This window comes from Sceloporus occidentalis, unplaced genomic scaffold (genome assembly GCF_023333645.1).
Source record: "Sceloporus occidentalis isolate IW3139 unplaced genomic scaffold, rSceOcc1.0.p SCAF_5, whole genome shotgun sequence".
In the NCBI taxonomy this organism is placed as follows: Eukaryota; Metazoa; Chordata; class Lepidosauria; order Squamata; family Phrynosomatidae; genus Sceloporus; species Sceloporus occidentalis.
In genome coordinates this window covers 3,780,790-3,797,039 of record NW_028316985.1, presented here as the reverse complement: position 1 = coordinate 3,797,039, position 16,250 = coordinate 3,780,790, and the positions used below count along the sequence as shown (strand labels likewise).

The 16,250-nt window shown below is 43.4% G+C and overlaps 1 protein-coding gene across 1 annotated transcript; it reads left to right on the top strand.

Moving 5' to 3' along the window:
* Nucleotides 1-1,255: 1,255 nt before the first annotated feature.
* On the top strand, nucleotides 1,256-15,608 carry LOC149311586 (tubulin alpha-1A chain-like). Its single transcript, XM_089526650.1, has 4 exons — nucleotides 1,256-1,305; nucleotides 11,393-11,636; nucleotides 12,999-13,147; nucleotides 14,035-15,608. Exons 1-4 carry the CDS (start codon nucleotides 1,303-1,305, stop codon nucleotides 15,013-15,015), a joined length of 1,377 nt encoding a protein of 458 aa, XP_089382776.1. The 5' UTR covers nucleotides 1,256-1,302; the 3' UTR covers nucleotides 15,016-15,608.
* Nucleotides 15,609-16,250: the final 642 nt, after the last annotated feature.

The window sequence follows — 16,250 nt, the reverse complement described above, 5'->3', positions numbered from 1 at the left end:
AATGGAGACTCACAAGTATTCAAGCCCCATAGGTTTGAATGGTGTGCACCCTCCGAAGCACACTGGGGGGCACACCAAGGGGCACACCCCATTGACGATAATGGAGGTTGCCCCTCCGTGCATATTCAAGAACGTGGATCCCAAGTCTGTGAGAAAGGAGGGGTGACTGTAGTTGCGAAACCAATGAATCAAATCTTCAATCAATTAAAAAAAAGATAGAAGATTTGATTGATTGGTTTTGCAACTACTTGCCTCACTGATCGCAAGTAGTTGTAAAATCAATTAATAGAATTTTCTATCAATGTTATTTTAAAAACCATGTGCCCATAGGTCACATCACAAGTACAAAGGCAGCACTGGGGGGGGGGATGCTGGATCTACCAAAAACTGAGGAGGGATAGTAAACATCCTTCTGCCATTGGTCCATACCCTCCAGAATGACGCGATTCAGATCCATCATTCCCACTTGTTGAACATGCGTCAGAATTGGTTCTTTTCAAAAGAACTGCCAAAGAACTAGTATCAGAAAAGAATGGGGTTTTTGCACTTGCCTCACTTCATTGCGATTGAAACCAATCACAGTAGGATCGGAACCGGTTTCAAATGGGAACGATGGCCATATAACCCAATCAGCAATTCGCTTTAAATCATAGTGGGAATGCAGCCTCAGTGTGAAGTGCTCCGAAGATGTAAAATGCCCAGTGTCGCTCCTGGAGAGGTGATGGTTTCCCTATCGCCACATTGGAGGACTGGTTAATCTGTTCCAGTTGAATCTCTGCAAGACACAGAGGCCACCACCTTTATCTTGTTTTTCCAAGAGACATTTGGAAGGAACTAGGGCTGCATCCACACTGGGGAGATAACCCGGTTTGGCACTGCTTTAACTGCCTTAACTCAAGGCTATGGAATTCCAGGAGTTGGAGTTTGTTGTGGGCCCAGAGCGGAGCTCTGGGCCCACAACAAACTCCAACTCCCAGAATTCCATAGCCTTGAGTTAAGGCAATTAAAGTGATGCCAAACCAGGTTATTTCCAATGTGGATGCAACCTACGTATGATTTCTCTTTCAGCTTTCCTTTCACACCAAACCTCCAAATCAACGGAGCTTTTCCGCAGATAAAAGTTCTTGGGCAGAATTCCAAAGACTTTCCTAGCATTTTGGGGGGAGAAAAAGTGCTTCTGTTGCTTTAAATGAACCCAGGGCTTCATCTTCAGGTGGAGTCAGTTCTTGCTGGGTTATAAATTTGCTGGGAGGAGGGAAAGCAGCTGTTTTGCTGGAATCTTAACAAGCCCACAGGATCAGGATGGTAAGGCTGCAACATTGTACTTTCTCTGAGGCAAATTTTAATACTAACTTGTCAGTGTGTGGCATTGATTTCCTCTGGGTGTTGGGGGAGCAACTGGTTGGTAACTTTTTGGAGCTGATCAACTTTGTCTAGAAAAGTTATTGATGAGTGTGGCTGAGTTCTTTGGACTGGTGTTTGCTCCTTATAAGGTAAAAGCAAGGCTGCAGCGTGCAAAAGGACATTTTGGAGAGGGTCTTTCTCTCCCACCCTTTTATTAATCTATTTCCCTCCTCTCCAGTGGCTTTGGCTGATCTTGCAAAGTTACAGATCTGGTTTCTGACAGCTGAAGTCTTTTTTATTTTTCCTGCTTGGATTTTCAGGGGATAAATGTTTGATAAAATCCACTTCTTTTTTCTGTTTCCCCCCATACTTTCACTCTTGTTGCTCTCCTGCCCTTTACTCTACATTATTTCACACTTGAACAGGGTTAGGTAGGAATCGACTGTACTTGTGCATACTGCCCACCCCCACTTTTCCTTCCCTATATAGGAGGAAACTGCCATATTGCCTTTGTCTACTGTAATCCCATGGGCTGATATGCTAAAAGAATTAGAAAAGCATTTCTTTTGCACAATTCTTTTCAAAAAAAAATCCAGTGTTGCAGTTTCCAGCTAGAAAGTGCTTGGCTGAATCTTTCTGGGAAACTTTCCAGTTTCCTATGTTTGCATTTATGTTAATGAACTTAATGGGTTTAATTACTTAGTGGGGGTGAAGGGAGGAAAGTAGTACTTCTCTCTAGTGCAGAGTGCTTCTTTCTCTGGTTGAGATCCACTGTCATTTTGCTCCTGAGCAGGCCCAGGAAAATTGGTGGGTCACTTTCGTTTCCTTTGTTTTTGGGTCTGAATCCCTACAAAATTTGGGATGCAAAGATCTATTGTTCTCTGTTATCAGTTAACCCCATTTAACTGTTTTGCATTTAAAATAGGAAAGTCAGCCAACATTTTGTTTCAACTCTGGCAAACCATCTTTCATGGTAGCAGAGCAGAAAGTGACTATGGATTTTTGGAGAGGTGGCAAAGTGCATGGGTGAACCAGGCGAATGTCTCAAGCTGGGAATCTTTGGCTTTTCCAAATTGGCTCTCCTCTTCAGAGGCTCCACTGCAGAAATGCTAATCATGCCGCTGTTAAGGAGCAGGTGGCACTGCACTTGGCAAACTGTTGCGCCAGTTGGGCACTGAACGACATTCTCAGTTTGCCACAAGGAATGTCCACTTCTGACTGGCTCTGGCGAAGTGAGAAAGAAGATCCACAGTTCAAGCTCCTTTCCTTCAGAGATGGGTGGAGTGGGGAAGAGAGCAGGGAAGCATGGCAGCGTGCCACAGGGAGGCGTGGAACAGCCTCCAGGTCTGAGTGTCAGGAGGCTCTGGACAATAGCACAGGGGGGATTTTGAAGCACAGGCCCTTATCATGACAGCCTTTATAGCTGCGTCTGCCAAAGAGGGACCAAAAGTGCAGACGTCTGTGTTGCTCCATTTTATAAAATCATAGTTGGAAGAGACCTCAGGAGCCACCCAGTCCAACCACATTCTGCCATGCAGGAATACACAATCAATGCACCCCCAACACATGGCCACCCAGCCTCTGCTTAAAGACCTCCAAAGAAAGAAACTCCACCACACTTTGAAGGAATGTGTTCCACTGTCAAACAGCTTTTACTGTCAAGAAGTTCTTCCTAATGTTGAGGTGGAATCTCTTTTCCTGGAGCTTGAATCCATCGTTCCGTGTTCTAGCCAATACTCATACCACTGCGGTATGCTGGCTCTTCACTGCTGTAGACAAATGCAAAAGAGAACAGGGCTCCTATGCTTTTGTTAGTGCTCTAAGCTGGGATGGTTCACAGCAATATACTTTTGCTCAGGAAAATCTAGTGCTAGGAGTGACAAATGACAAATAATTATTCCTACTAATCAAAACATCACAGGTCTCCAGCCTTGGCATAAGTTAAGCAACAAGCAAACCACTGAGGTCTCTTTCTCACCCCACCATTGTAGCACACTGGTTCTACTTGAACTACCACGGGATTATAGGATTTGTAGTTTGTTGAACCAATGTTGTGTAGTGGTTGGAATATTAGACGATAACTCTGGAGACCAAGGTTTGGATATCCACTAACACATGGGAACCCACTCTCTTAGCCTTCATCTTACAGTCACCTTAAGTCAGATACAGCATGAAGACATACAGCAACGATGAGGCACTAAAGCAATCTCACAGATAGCTCTTAGGTATTGCATGAAACTACAGATCCTAAGATTCCATGGGAAGAAGCCATGAAGGGTTAAAATGAGACCCCAGTGCTATACAGAGGTGCCCTTGGTATCTGCTGGAGTTTGGTTCCAGGGCTCCCTGTGGATACCCAAATCTATGGGTGCTCAAGTCCCATTAAACCTATTAAATCCATAGGTGCTCAAGTCCCATTAAACCTATTAAATCTATAGGTGCTCAAGTCCCGTTAAATACATTAAATGCAATGGCATAGTAAAATGCTGACCCTTATTTAAAATGGAAAATTCAAGGTTTGCTTTTTGGAATTGGTGTATTTTTTAAACATTTTCAAGCCGTGGATGGTTGAATCTGCATATAAGGCGTCCGTGGATACAGAGGGCCAACAGTAATTGTGTAATGTAAAAGAGAGCTGTTTGTTTGTTTAAAGTTTTTATACTCTGCTGTTCAGCCACAAAGGCTCTCTGTTACTATTTTACTCTCCTCTTGAACTTTATGAACCAACTCATAGATTGGCAATTTTTACTATTTGGGACTACAGTGCCCAGAACCCACTCCCCAGTTGGTTTGGCTGCTGGCAAAGCAGATGAGGAGTGTTGGGAGTTGTAGTCCAAAAACCTGAAACTTTTCCAAACTTAGTATCTGGCTGCCTCTCATGGAAGGGGAGGGACAGAGGGACGGGGCCCCAAACTGGATGACCCCAGTAATGATGCTGCATAGGCTGCTGTTGCATTCCTACTTGTGAGTCAGGGCTTACTACGTCTGTTGAAGAAGCTAGTTGTGGTTTGACAAACATAAGAGAAATCTGTGGCCTGCTGCAGCCGTCTCTCCCTAGGATGCAAAAACGTCTTTTCAGCTGCACACTTGTGTCATGGTTGTGGTATCTCAAATATGTCGGGCAATTTAATGGGGTTTCCACCTGTTCCTGAGAGGGGTCTCATCTCTCGAAGTAATTCTGGGCTCTGAACCAAGGCCTTTCAATGGTGCACTCCACCTCTCCTTCAAAGAGGAGGTGAACTGGAGCTATTGTTGAATGTGACTGTGAGTAGCATTAACTTCAGGACAGGTGAACTGAGAAGGGGGCTTTTCATTCCACAGAATGCTTGTTTGCATGGATTGCTTTGAACGCTGTAGAGCTCAGCAGCGAAATATTATGCTGCTAAGAAAAATGACACAAATGACCTTTTAAAATGCAACTATCTGTTGGGGGAGCTTTGATTGTGTCTTCCTGCATGTCAGAATGGGGTTTGAATTGATGGCCCCTGAGGTCTCTTCCAACTCCATGATTCTACACAGTTAGTATGTCTTCTCTCCATTTTATGGACTGCGCTGGATTTCAACCATGTTATCCTTCCCCACACACCAGCATTCGAAAACATTATCCTGCCATTACACTGGGCCCTCCACTTTCCCTGGGATTAGGGCAGTGCTTCTCAATTATTTTCTGTCATGCCCCCACTAGGAAGAAGAAAACATTTCGCGCCCCCTGCGCGACTGTAAATAGTATCATTTGTCTATAAAATTGTTTTAAGTACACCTCTGCATAACACTGTATCCTGAGCCTCGTGCCCCCCTTTACGGAGCCTCGCGCCCCCCCTGGGGGGCCCGCCCCACTATTTGAGAAGTACTGGATTAGGGGCACTGGATGCCCGCGAAAGTGGAAAAACCATAAATAAAGAATCACTGATTTTTTTTATACCTTAGAGAACAACTCTATGAATCTCTAGGTCCTCCAGTACAATTCTGTGGCTATTCCCTGCCAAAAGTTGACCATAGAATCATGCAGGAGGACCTACAAATGCCTGCAAAAGTGTTTTCTATAGTAATTTCTAGGTCCTCCAGTGCAACTGTATGGTCAACTTCTGGCAGAGTTGCACTGGAGGGCCTAGAGATTCCTAGAGAGAACATACAGCAGGCGCTTGATATCTGTTGACTTGCCATCTGCAGATTTAATTATCTGTGGTTAGCAAGCCCCATTGCTTTCAATGGAGGTGCATGCATGCAATTGTCATAGAATCCTAGAAACCACAAGGGCCATCCAGTCTAACCCCCTTCTGCCATGCAGGACCTCACAATCAAAGCACCCCGACAGATAGCCATCCAACCTCTATTTAAAAACACCACACTTCAAGGGAGTGTGTCCCACTGTTGAACAGGTCTTACTGTCAGGAAGTTCTTCCTAATGTTGAGGTGGAATCTATTTTCCTGGAGCTTGCATCCATTGTTTCAGGTCCTAGTCTCCGGAGCAGCAGAAAACAAGCTTGCTCAATCCTCAATATGACATCTCTTCAAGTATTTAAAGAAGGCTATCATATCACCTCTTAACCTTCTCTTCTCCAGGCTAAACATCCCCAGCTCCCTAAGTTGTTTCTCATAGGATTTCATGGTTTCCAGACCTTTCACCATTTTGGTTGTCCTTCTTTGAACACGCTTCAGTTTCTCAACATCCTAACATCATATTGTGCCTGCCATTGAAATCAATGGGGCATTTTTCTTTATCCATAAGGGGTGATGGTAGTCCGGGCCAATTGCAGCTTCCGGATTCTGTTCCCTCTTCTTCTCAGCTGCTAGCTATGTCCCTCACCGTTGTGTAATGCAGCCAAATAGCAATTATTTCCTCCTGGCTGCAACATCTCTGACATCGCAGAGGCTCAGCCAATTGCAAAGTCCTCCGTCACATCACAGCGTAGGTCTTTTTTGCAATTTTGGAGCTTATCACATAAGGCCAGTGAAGGACACTAGTGCCAGGACAATGGTGCCTTTGGTTGGGGTCTCTTGCGTGACATCATCACTCTTCCATGTTGTCACAGAGGAGACTGTATTAAAGGTGACTCTTTTTAATAAAAGCAAATCCCCCTCCAACCAGGGACGTAGCCAAGGGGGGATTCTTGGGGTCCGGACCCCCCCTTCCATTAGAAAAATGAATGGTGCGTGCTGCTGCGCCACCGCACCCAAGCCCCATTATAATGGTGGCACTTAGTCTGGACCCCCCCTTCCTAAAATCCTGGCTACGTCCCTGCTCCAAACCCCCATAAATGACTCCTTTACCGCCTCTTTTGCATGTGATTTCTGGTGTAAAAGTTCAGTGGTGCTTCTCTGCTGGTTTTGGGAGGTCAGTGGGCATGGTTTGGGTGAGGAAATGGTAGTGGTCAAGAGAGATAAAAGAAAGATCAAGAGTCTCTGTTGCTGCAGTGCTTCTGTGATGTGTGTCTTCTCCTGCATGGCAGGGGGTTGGACTGGATGGCCCTTGCGGTCTCTTCCAACTCTATGATTCTATGATTCTCACACACACTGCTTAATGTCCCTTCTCCGACAATACAAAAGCAAAGAGGGGTCCTAGAGGATCGTCTAGGATTCCTAGTAGGCCATAAGTTGAATATGAGTCAATAGTGTGATACAGCAGCTAAAAAAGCTAATAAAGTTCTAGGCTGCATTGATAGAAGTATAGTGTCTTGATGGAGGGAAGTAATAGTACCACTCTATTCTGATTTGATCAGGTCTCACCTGGAATATTGTGTCTATTTCTGGGCACCACAGTTCAGAAAGCATGTTCAGAAATTAGAGCATGTCCAAAGGAGGGTGACTAATGGTGAAAGTTTTGGAAACCATGCCCTATGAAACCTGGGCATGTTTAGCCTGGAAAAGAGAAGGTTAAGCGGTGACATGATAGCCCTGTTTAAATATTTGAAGGGATGTCATGTTGAGGAGGGAGCAAGCTTGTTTTCAGCTGCTCCAGAGACCTGGACCTGGAATGATGAATTCAAACTAAACTGAGTGAGGATTCAAACTTAATTTCATGGACTACAGCTCCCAGAGAGAGAAGAACCAGCATTGGTTCAAAGTACAGTAAAACAGATTCTAAACATTAGGAAGATCTTCCTGACAGTAACTGAGCAATGCGTGCCTGAAAGCTGCTATACTGGACTTTGGCAATTGTACTCTTTTAGCAACACCCAGCGCAGGAATCCAGATCCCACCCCTCCATGAGACCCTTCCCAAATTGGAATTTGGCTGAAAAGGTTCTCTATCCCTGAATAGTGTGTTGCACTAATAAGAAGGCCATGTTTAAAACCTGCAGTTGATTATGAAGCTCGCCTGGTACCCCACCCTGGCTAATGTCCCAATATCAATTGTCCTGCAAACCAGTCTTGGAATAGGAAATGTATTAACTGCAAAGCTATGCCTTACTCAGAGTCTGCGGACGTTCTGGGGGCGGAGGGAGAGTGTGCAGCCATAAAATCCACCCGATAGTATGGCTACTGGGATTGTTAAAACGTCTGTCTCTGTAACACAGCAAGACTGTTGAATCCTCAAAGATGGAAGAGTGCAGTTTTGCCAGCTAAAGAAGAATGGTTTTTAAATGCGAATGAGTTTGCAGAAATGGACAAATGAACTTCAGTACTTTGATTAGCGAAACAATCTCTAATAATGTGAATTTGAAGGCTTTCACGGCCGGCATCCATAGTTTTTTGTGGGTTTTTTGGGGCTATGTGACTGTGTTCTAGAGGAGTTTATTCCTTACATTTCAGAGGCATCTGTGGCTGGCATCTTCAGAGAATCTTTAATAATATTCTTACAAAATTGAAAACACCTGACAGACTTTAAGGTGTGGAGGGGGAGAGATGGAAATGAGCTGATGGCAGCTGGTTTTGTAACTGAAGTCCAAAACGCACTGCAGAATTAATCCACTTTGAGACCGCTTTAACCGCCCTGGTTCAGTGCTAGGGAATCCTAGGAGTTGTAGCTTATTGTGGCACCAGATAGAAAAAACTAAATGTCTCACAAAATTAGTTTCCAGAATTCTTTAGCTTTGAGCCTGGACAGTTAAAGTGGTTTCACTCTGGATTATATCTACAGTGTGTGTTGGGCCTTTGTGGAGATTACAAATAACAGAAATGTGAAGTTGAAGGCTTTTTTGGCCGGCATCCATAGTTTCACTGAAGATGCCAGCCCCAGGTGCTGGCAAAGCATCAGGAATAAACTCTTCTAGAACATGGCCACAGAGCCCATAAAACCCACAAAACCCACAAGAAACTATAAAGTAGAAGAAAGTTAAAAGTCAGAGTGAGAGAAGCTTAAATATCTCTTATAAATTTATAAGAGATAGAAGTCATCCTTGTATTTTCTTATCTTTTCCTTTATAGTTCTTTAACCTTTCTACTTTTCTGTAGACTTCATCACACAGGCTATAAAAGTGGGATTTTAACAGGATAAAAGCCTCTTAGTCAGTACTTATCATGAAACATCAGGTCCGTCCTGGTGTTGCCTGCATTCCATTTGTTACTGTAATGCACCTTTTCATTGATGGGCAAAACCCCGTCAGTAGGTTCTCGATCTTGCAGCTATTCCATGACTACTGTCAGAAGCATGAATGCATAGTTTCTGTCAGGGTTCTGAATATGTGAAATAATGGAGGGAGGAACATTGATGTTCACATAATAAAATACGTGCTTGGTTGCTAGTGGGGCTGGTAGGTAGATTGACAGTTGCTGCGGAGTATGGGATATTGGGTAGCTAGTTGGCATAGAGAGGATGGATGGGTGCAGCTGGCAGGATAGCTTTGGGAATGATAGGACTGGAATGTGTGTGGGGAGTGGGATGTGTCAGTGTCTGGTACTGTAGGAAGGGGGCCAATGGTGGAAACGCTTGAGTCTGAAAGAGACAGTGGTGGCGAGAAATTTTAGAAGGGGATCGAAGGCTTTCACAACTGGCATCCATAGTTTTTTTGTGGGTTTTTGGGGCTATCTGTCCATGTTCTAGAAGAGTTTATTCTTGACATTTCACCAGCATCTGTGGCTGGCATCTTCAGATAATACTGAAGTATTCTTTGAAGAAGCCCCCCCACAGATGCTGGCAAAACCTCAGGAATAAACTCTTCTAGAACATGGCCACACAGCCCGAAAAGCGCACCGAAAACTTTAGGAGGGGTATTAGCTTGTAAGGGGGACTAAGCTGTGGGAAGTGGAGGTGGGTGTTTTACATTTCTGGCATTTTAATATACAGTACTGCTTGGCTGTTGGGGGGAGGATAGTTTTGGCTTAAACGCTGGCTGCTGAATTACAGACTATGTATATTCAATAAAGTTCTTTGGTGTTTTCAAAAACCTGGACTGATTGGTGCACATTGGTTCTGAATTTACTCAAGTCTGACCACCACCTTTGTGCAATAGGGCCTTCTGCTGCAGTTCCACTTCTCAGGCATTCCTGTGATGTGAGTGGACATGGCTTTGCTCCTCTCCCCTTTCTCCTTCCCTCCCTCGCAGCGATCACAGCCGCCAACGCTTTGCTCATGACAGCTGCTCTGGGCACATTCACACAGCAGCTGACTTTGGGAAGCGGTTGGCTCTGCCGTTTGATAGTGGACATTTTCACACGGGGGGGAAAGAGTTAAGGAATTGTATTAATACCATCATTCTTGCGCAATTGGGGAAAAGATTTCCACACCATCATCCTCCTATCTTTCTTGAAATGTCGTTGAAGCATTGTGCTAGTGGAATAAGCCACTCATGCTTTAAAAGCATGAATGGCTTGGTGAATGCGATTTGTTTGCGCATTTGCAGAATGTCTGAAAAGCAAGTATGATTTTATGATGATATAAAGACATTTCACTGCTCCGTCTGGGTATCCCCAAAACGCTTCCTGTGTCACACAGGAGGGTTAAGTAAGCGGCGAGCGATTAACCATTTTTTAAACTGCTCTCAACAAAATGTCTTTTGAAGGTAATTAATTCCAGAAAAAAATAAACGTAGATAAACATTTTGTTTTTTTCAAAATAGAGGCCATTATTATTATTTATTTAAGTAATTTTTTTAAGGACAAACCTGTTGTTTAGCAAACACTAAAGGCAGTCGAAATGTGGAAAGCAAATGCACTATTTTCTGTTCTTGAATTGTTAATGAAGCGTTATACTGCGTTCAGTGTGTGAAAACTATGTTTTTGAAATCGCTTTTATATCATTCTTGTCAATTCCAGTATACTAACGCTATAATAAAAAGATGAAAATCTTCAGTGGAAGACTCTCCCTCGGAGGGTGGTGGAGTCTCCCTCCTTGGAGGTCTTTAAACAGAGGCTGGATGGCCATCTCTCAGGGGTGCTTTGAGAGTTCCTGCATGGCAGAATAGGGTTGGACTGGATGGCCCTTGTGGTCTCTTCCATTGATTATCACATGGAGGCTTACCATGGCTAAAATGTTGCTAAATCATTCCCAAAGTGCATGAGTGTGATAGCCAATTGTGCTTGCCTCCTGTGATTTAATCATCAAAGCGTTCATGGAGCAGCCATTTTTCAACAATGGGAACTTCCGTTATTGCTACTCCACCAACACGTTGATGATGGGAGAGGAGTGGGTCGCCTCAATGACGATTAAATCATGGGAGGCAAGCACAGTTGGCTGTCACACCTGTGTGCTTTGTGAACGATTTAGCCACATTTTAGCCACGGTAAGCCTCCGTGTGATAATCGCCTATGATTCTATGGCAATCGCTTGTTGTCTCGTTTCCTCTTGGAAGGTGGCATTTGGCAGTGCAGAAAACAGATCATGCAACCATGGATCACCAAAGCAGCGCCAAAGCACTATTGTGGGGGAAAGTGTGATCATTCATGATGTCAAACCAGTATGTTTCCATTCTTAAATTGGCACGATTGTGGTGGGACAGCAAACTAGTGTGAAAAGTCCTTTGTCTCTTGGTTTTCTTTTTTCTAATCTTATATTCTTCTTTTTTGTTGCAGCTGCTGCTCTTTGCATTTTTATGTGTATGGATGTGTGCATAAAACCTTAACCTTTTAAAGAAATAAAACTTCTGCCTCCTCTGTGTGTTCCTCTCCAGAGGGAGTGTCTGTCAATCCACATCGGCCAAGCTGGAGTCCAGATTGGGAATGCCTGCTGGGAGTTGTACTGCCTAGAGCATGGCATCCAAGCAGATGGAACCATCCCAGGGAACCCGGCGGCACAGAAGATCCTGCCAGAAGCTGAGCAAGTGGATTCCTCTTTTGAAACCTTCTTCTGTGAGACAGCGTCTGGGAAGCATGTTCCAAGGGCTGTGTTCATCGATCTGGAACCAACTGTTATCGGTAATGTGGGCAACAGCAATCTGTTCCAAAGGCCAAGGTGGGGTAGTGATTTGAGTGTTGGACTAGGACTCTGGGAGGCCAGGGCTCAAATACCAACTCAGGGAAACTCTCTAGATGAACATGGCCAAGTTACTCTTTTGCTGCCTTAGAGGACGGCAATGGCAAACCTCCTTTGAATGAATCTTAACAGGCAAGCCTTAGCCAACTGTTGTTGGTAATGTGAGTAACAGCAATCTGTTGCAAAAACCAGTGTGGTGTAGTGGTTGTAGTCTTGGACCAGAGATCTGGGAGACCAGGGATTTAAATCTGGGAATATCCCGCAAAAGTCAGATTTTTTTCAGATGATGTCGGGCTAATTGAGCATTAACCTGACAGTAAACTGTGCAGAAAGTGGCCGGTTTTGTCCATTTTCTGAACGGGTTAATGTCAGGTTAATGCTCAATTAGCTCGATATCATCTGAAAACAATCCCACTTTTGCGGGATATTCCTGGATTGAAATCCCATTTACCTATAGGATTTGGGCATTTTGCCTCCCGTATGATAAGGTCCATAGTAAAATAGCATTGTTTTGCTATGTAGAAAGAAAAGAAAGAAGGGAATCAGTACCTGCATCCCTCCCCAGCACACGGGGAGACATGTAAAGCTTGTACAAATTTGAAGCCATTGAAAAAAATGATTTTTCCAGTTTTTTGAGGAGAACCCCCCCAAAATCTTTTTCCTTGTAATGTGAACCATTGGTTTGTGCTCTAGTCTCTAGAGCAGCAGAAAACAAGCTTGCACCATTCTCTACATGACATCCCTTCAGATATTTAAAGACTAGAAACCATTCCCCCTCTCAGTCTTCTCCTAACCTATTATTTCTTGGGCTTGGTTTCCCAAATTTATATGTTTCATTTGGAGTGGCTAGATCCATTGTATTAGCATTGGAAAAGATATTCTAAATTGTACGAAATTTAGTATGTGGAGAGATCTTGTAGCACCTTTGAGACAACTGAAAGAAAGAAATTGGTAGCATGGGCTTTCCTAGACTTCAGTCTACTTCCTCAGATGCATTTGTATGAAATTTAAATATTAATGTATTTTGATTCTAGTCAAGATTCTTCTTTATATCTGGTTGCATGTTTTTTTCCTTACTTTATTTTCTTGTCTTTTTTCTTACTTTATTCTTACTTTGTACTGTTACATTCTGTTTTATATTTTGTTCTTATTGTCTGCTTGGAAATCATGAAATTATGTTGATTAAGTATATCGATTTTGGTTTTTTGCTTAAACGTGGATGGGTTTATGCAGTAACATACGCTAAGATAAAAAGAGAGGCTATTTTTCCTTTTTGGTTCAACTGCTCTTCTCTGTCCTTCCAGATGAGATCCGCACGGGGCCATATCATTCCCTCTTCCATCCTGAGCAGCTCATCAGTGGTAAAGAAGATGCTGCCAACAATTATGCCCGCGGCCATTATACCATTGGGAAGGAAATAATCGATACAGTCCTGGGCAGGATCCGCAAAATGGCAAGTGCAGGGCCATAGCTTAGTGTGTGGAGGGGTCTAAGCATACATGCTCCCAAGGCATGTTGTATCTTCTTCTGTGTTCTGTGGGGTCAACTGTAATTGAATATTGCAAACACAGTCACGATTGAAGTCCCTGTATAGGTATTTAACAACAAATTGCATATTTGGACACATAGGCACTGTCCCAAAGGTTCTGTGCATTCAATAAAGTTCCAGAGCAGGACTTGATTGCAAGACTCTTCCGCCTGTACTTTTCAGTTTCTTGGAACATGCCTGTGTCTTCCATCCAAAAAAAGATAATTCTGTAAATTCATTTCTCAAAGATGCAATGGGAAGAGTCTGTACATATTGAGCTCTTCCATGATTCGTTTTCAGCAAGCAATACCAATCTGAAGATTTATTTATCTCTAAATCCTGATTATTATCCATCCTGTTTATCCAATCTCTTAGTTTGTTTTTAACTCCCACCGTAATAAAAAATATCTGGTAGGAGGGTTTTAGACTAGGTTGGCAACTCTTGGAAATTTTGCATTGTGGAACTCACTTCTTGGATTCTCCCAGCCATCAAACTGTAACTTTTCTAAATTCTGTGCAGAAATTTGTGCATGCATGTGTACATGATCAAAATACTGATGTTTACACAAACAGTCCCAAGGATAGTTTCGGAAAGACTAACACTAATTCAGGAATGGGAACCATGTTGACCTCCAGGTGATGATGGACTGCATTTCCCAGAATTCCTCACCATTGACTATGCTGGCATAAGGCTGCTGGTGGTTGTGGTCCAACAGCCTCTGGAGAGCCACACAATTTCCACCCCTGTAGTAACCCAATTGTTGGAATGACAGTAGTCAGTACCAATAACCCAACTTCTCTTCCCAACACAGGCTGACCAGTGCTGTGGCCTCCAAGGTTTCTTGGTCTTCCACAGCTTTGGTGGAGGTACAGGGTCAGGTTTCACCTCTCTTCTGATGGAGCGGCTCTCAGTAGAATACAGCAAGAAGTCAAAACTGGAGTTCTCGGTGTACCCAGCCCCACAGGTCTCCACTGCCGTGGTGGAGCCCTACAACTCCATCCTGACCACCCACACCACACTAGAGCATTCGGACTGCTCCTTCATGGTGGATAATGAGGCCATCTATGACATCTGCAACCGCAACCTTGACATTGAGCGTCCCACCTACACCAACCTCAACCGGTTGATTGGGCAAATAGTATCCTCTGTAACAGCTTCTCTGAGGTTTAAAGGTGCCTTGAATGTTGACCTGATAGAATTCCAGACCAACCTGGTGCCATATCCCCGCATCCATTTCCCCTTGACCACCTACGCTCCCATCATCTCCGCCGAGAAGGCCTACCACGAGCAGCTCTCCGTGCCGGAAATCACCAATGCTTGCTTTGAGTTTTCCAACCAGATGGTCAAATGCGACCCTCGCCGTGGGAAATACATGGCCTGCTGCCTCCTCTACCGGGGCGATGTGGTACCTAAGGACGTCAATGCGGCCATTGCTGCCATCAAGACCAGGAGGTCCATCCAGTTTGTGGACTGGTGCCCAACTGGGTTCAAGGTGGGCATCAACTACCAGCCCCCCACAGTGGTGCCTGGAGGAGATGTAGCAAAGGTACAGAGAGCTGTCTGCATGCTGAGCAACACCACGGCAATTGCTGAAGCCTGGGCACGTCTGGACCACAAATTTGACCTGATGTATGCCAAGCGGGCCTTTGTGCATTGGTACGTCGGGGAGGGCATGGAGGAAGGGGAATTCTCTGAAGCGCGGGAGGATCTGGCTGCCCTAGAGAAGGATTATGAAGAGGTTGGGAGAGATTCTGCCGATGGAGAGGAAGAAGATGCTGAGGAGGAATATTAGAACAAATGAGTGTCTGTGTGCCAGAGTCTGCATGTAACCAGGCTTAAGGTGGGGAGGTAAACCTTACCAGTCTATCAAAAAAGAAAGTATTACTTGTTTAGCATTAATCTGATTCCAGTTTTTTTAAAAAATCTTGTATTGTACTAGGCTTCTATAATGTATGGACTGTTAACACACTGTACTTTCATTAGAATGCACTCCCTGTAGCTTCCTTTTAATCTTTCTTACAATGAAGTATTATTGTTGCATAAGGAAATACAACTAAAAGAGTTGACTAATAAAAAACCATTGAAACAAGGCAAAAATATATGTTCAAAAAAGTGCGTATTCATCATGTCAATTGTGTCAACAGAGATGAAAACATTACTCATCAATAGCATCCCTCTCTAAGGAGAAATGGGCTCTGCAAGAAAGCATAGAGTTGATACTGTTAGTAATACCATTTATAAATGGGATCCAAAACATTGTGAAATCCAGATCCCTCATTTGTATGTCTTTGTTTGCTGACCCTGTGTGATATTTTTCCATTAAAAGAAGTATCCAAAGTCTCTTCCTTGAATTTTCTGTAGACAAATCAACTGTGTTTTTCCAGTTACTTGTAATTTCCATTCTGTCCGTAAGACGAAAAAACAGCAATCAGATATTTGTGTTTTAAACATTTATACTTACCTAAGAATAGGGAGTAAACCTATACTGTAGTTGGAGAGGTAATTATAATTTGATTGGTGATATAATTTATCTCATCACATATTTTGTTCCAGTATTTAAATCCACATCGGCAATCCCATGGAAAACATCCAGATTACCACATTTCCTCCAGTATCTATCATTGACTTGTTTTTAAACTAAGGCATTAAAATGTTGACTACTTCAAGGATTCCCTTATTTGTGGCGCAATAGGATTTAGTACCAATTATACGCCTCTATTTCTAACCATACGCACTTTATCTAAATTTGTCTTCCTCTTTCATACCCTGAGTAGAGTATTTTCACTATCAGAGTTTGAATTTTAGAAGCAAATCTCTTCATTTCTGTCAAGTAATGAGATATAAACTCTTCAGATTTTCTTAGAGGCTTGAATATGACAGATTTAATGTCAGAGTACAATATGAAATTAAAAATTTATTGGGTCTGGATCCAGCATGAATGAGTTTCTTCTTTAATTTGGAATTCATTTTTTGTCCTATAGCTACAAATAAGTCCCTGAATGTATATACTTCAGGATGAAGGAAGTG

Bases quoted from the DNA above. Each gene is read 5' to 3' on its own strand.
- LOC149311586 (XM_089526650.1), top strand. The intron at 11,637-12,998 runs GTAATGTGGGCA...CTGTCCTTCCAG, and splicing joins TCTGGAACCAACTGTTATCG to ATGAGATCCGCACGGGGCCA. The intron at 13,148-14,034 runs GCAAGTGCAGGG...TTCCCAACACAG, and splicing joins TGGGCAGGATCCGCAAAATG to GCTGACCAGTGCTGTGGCCT.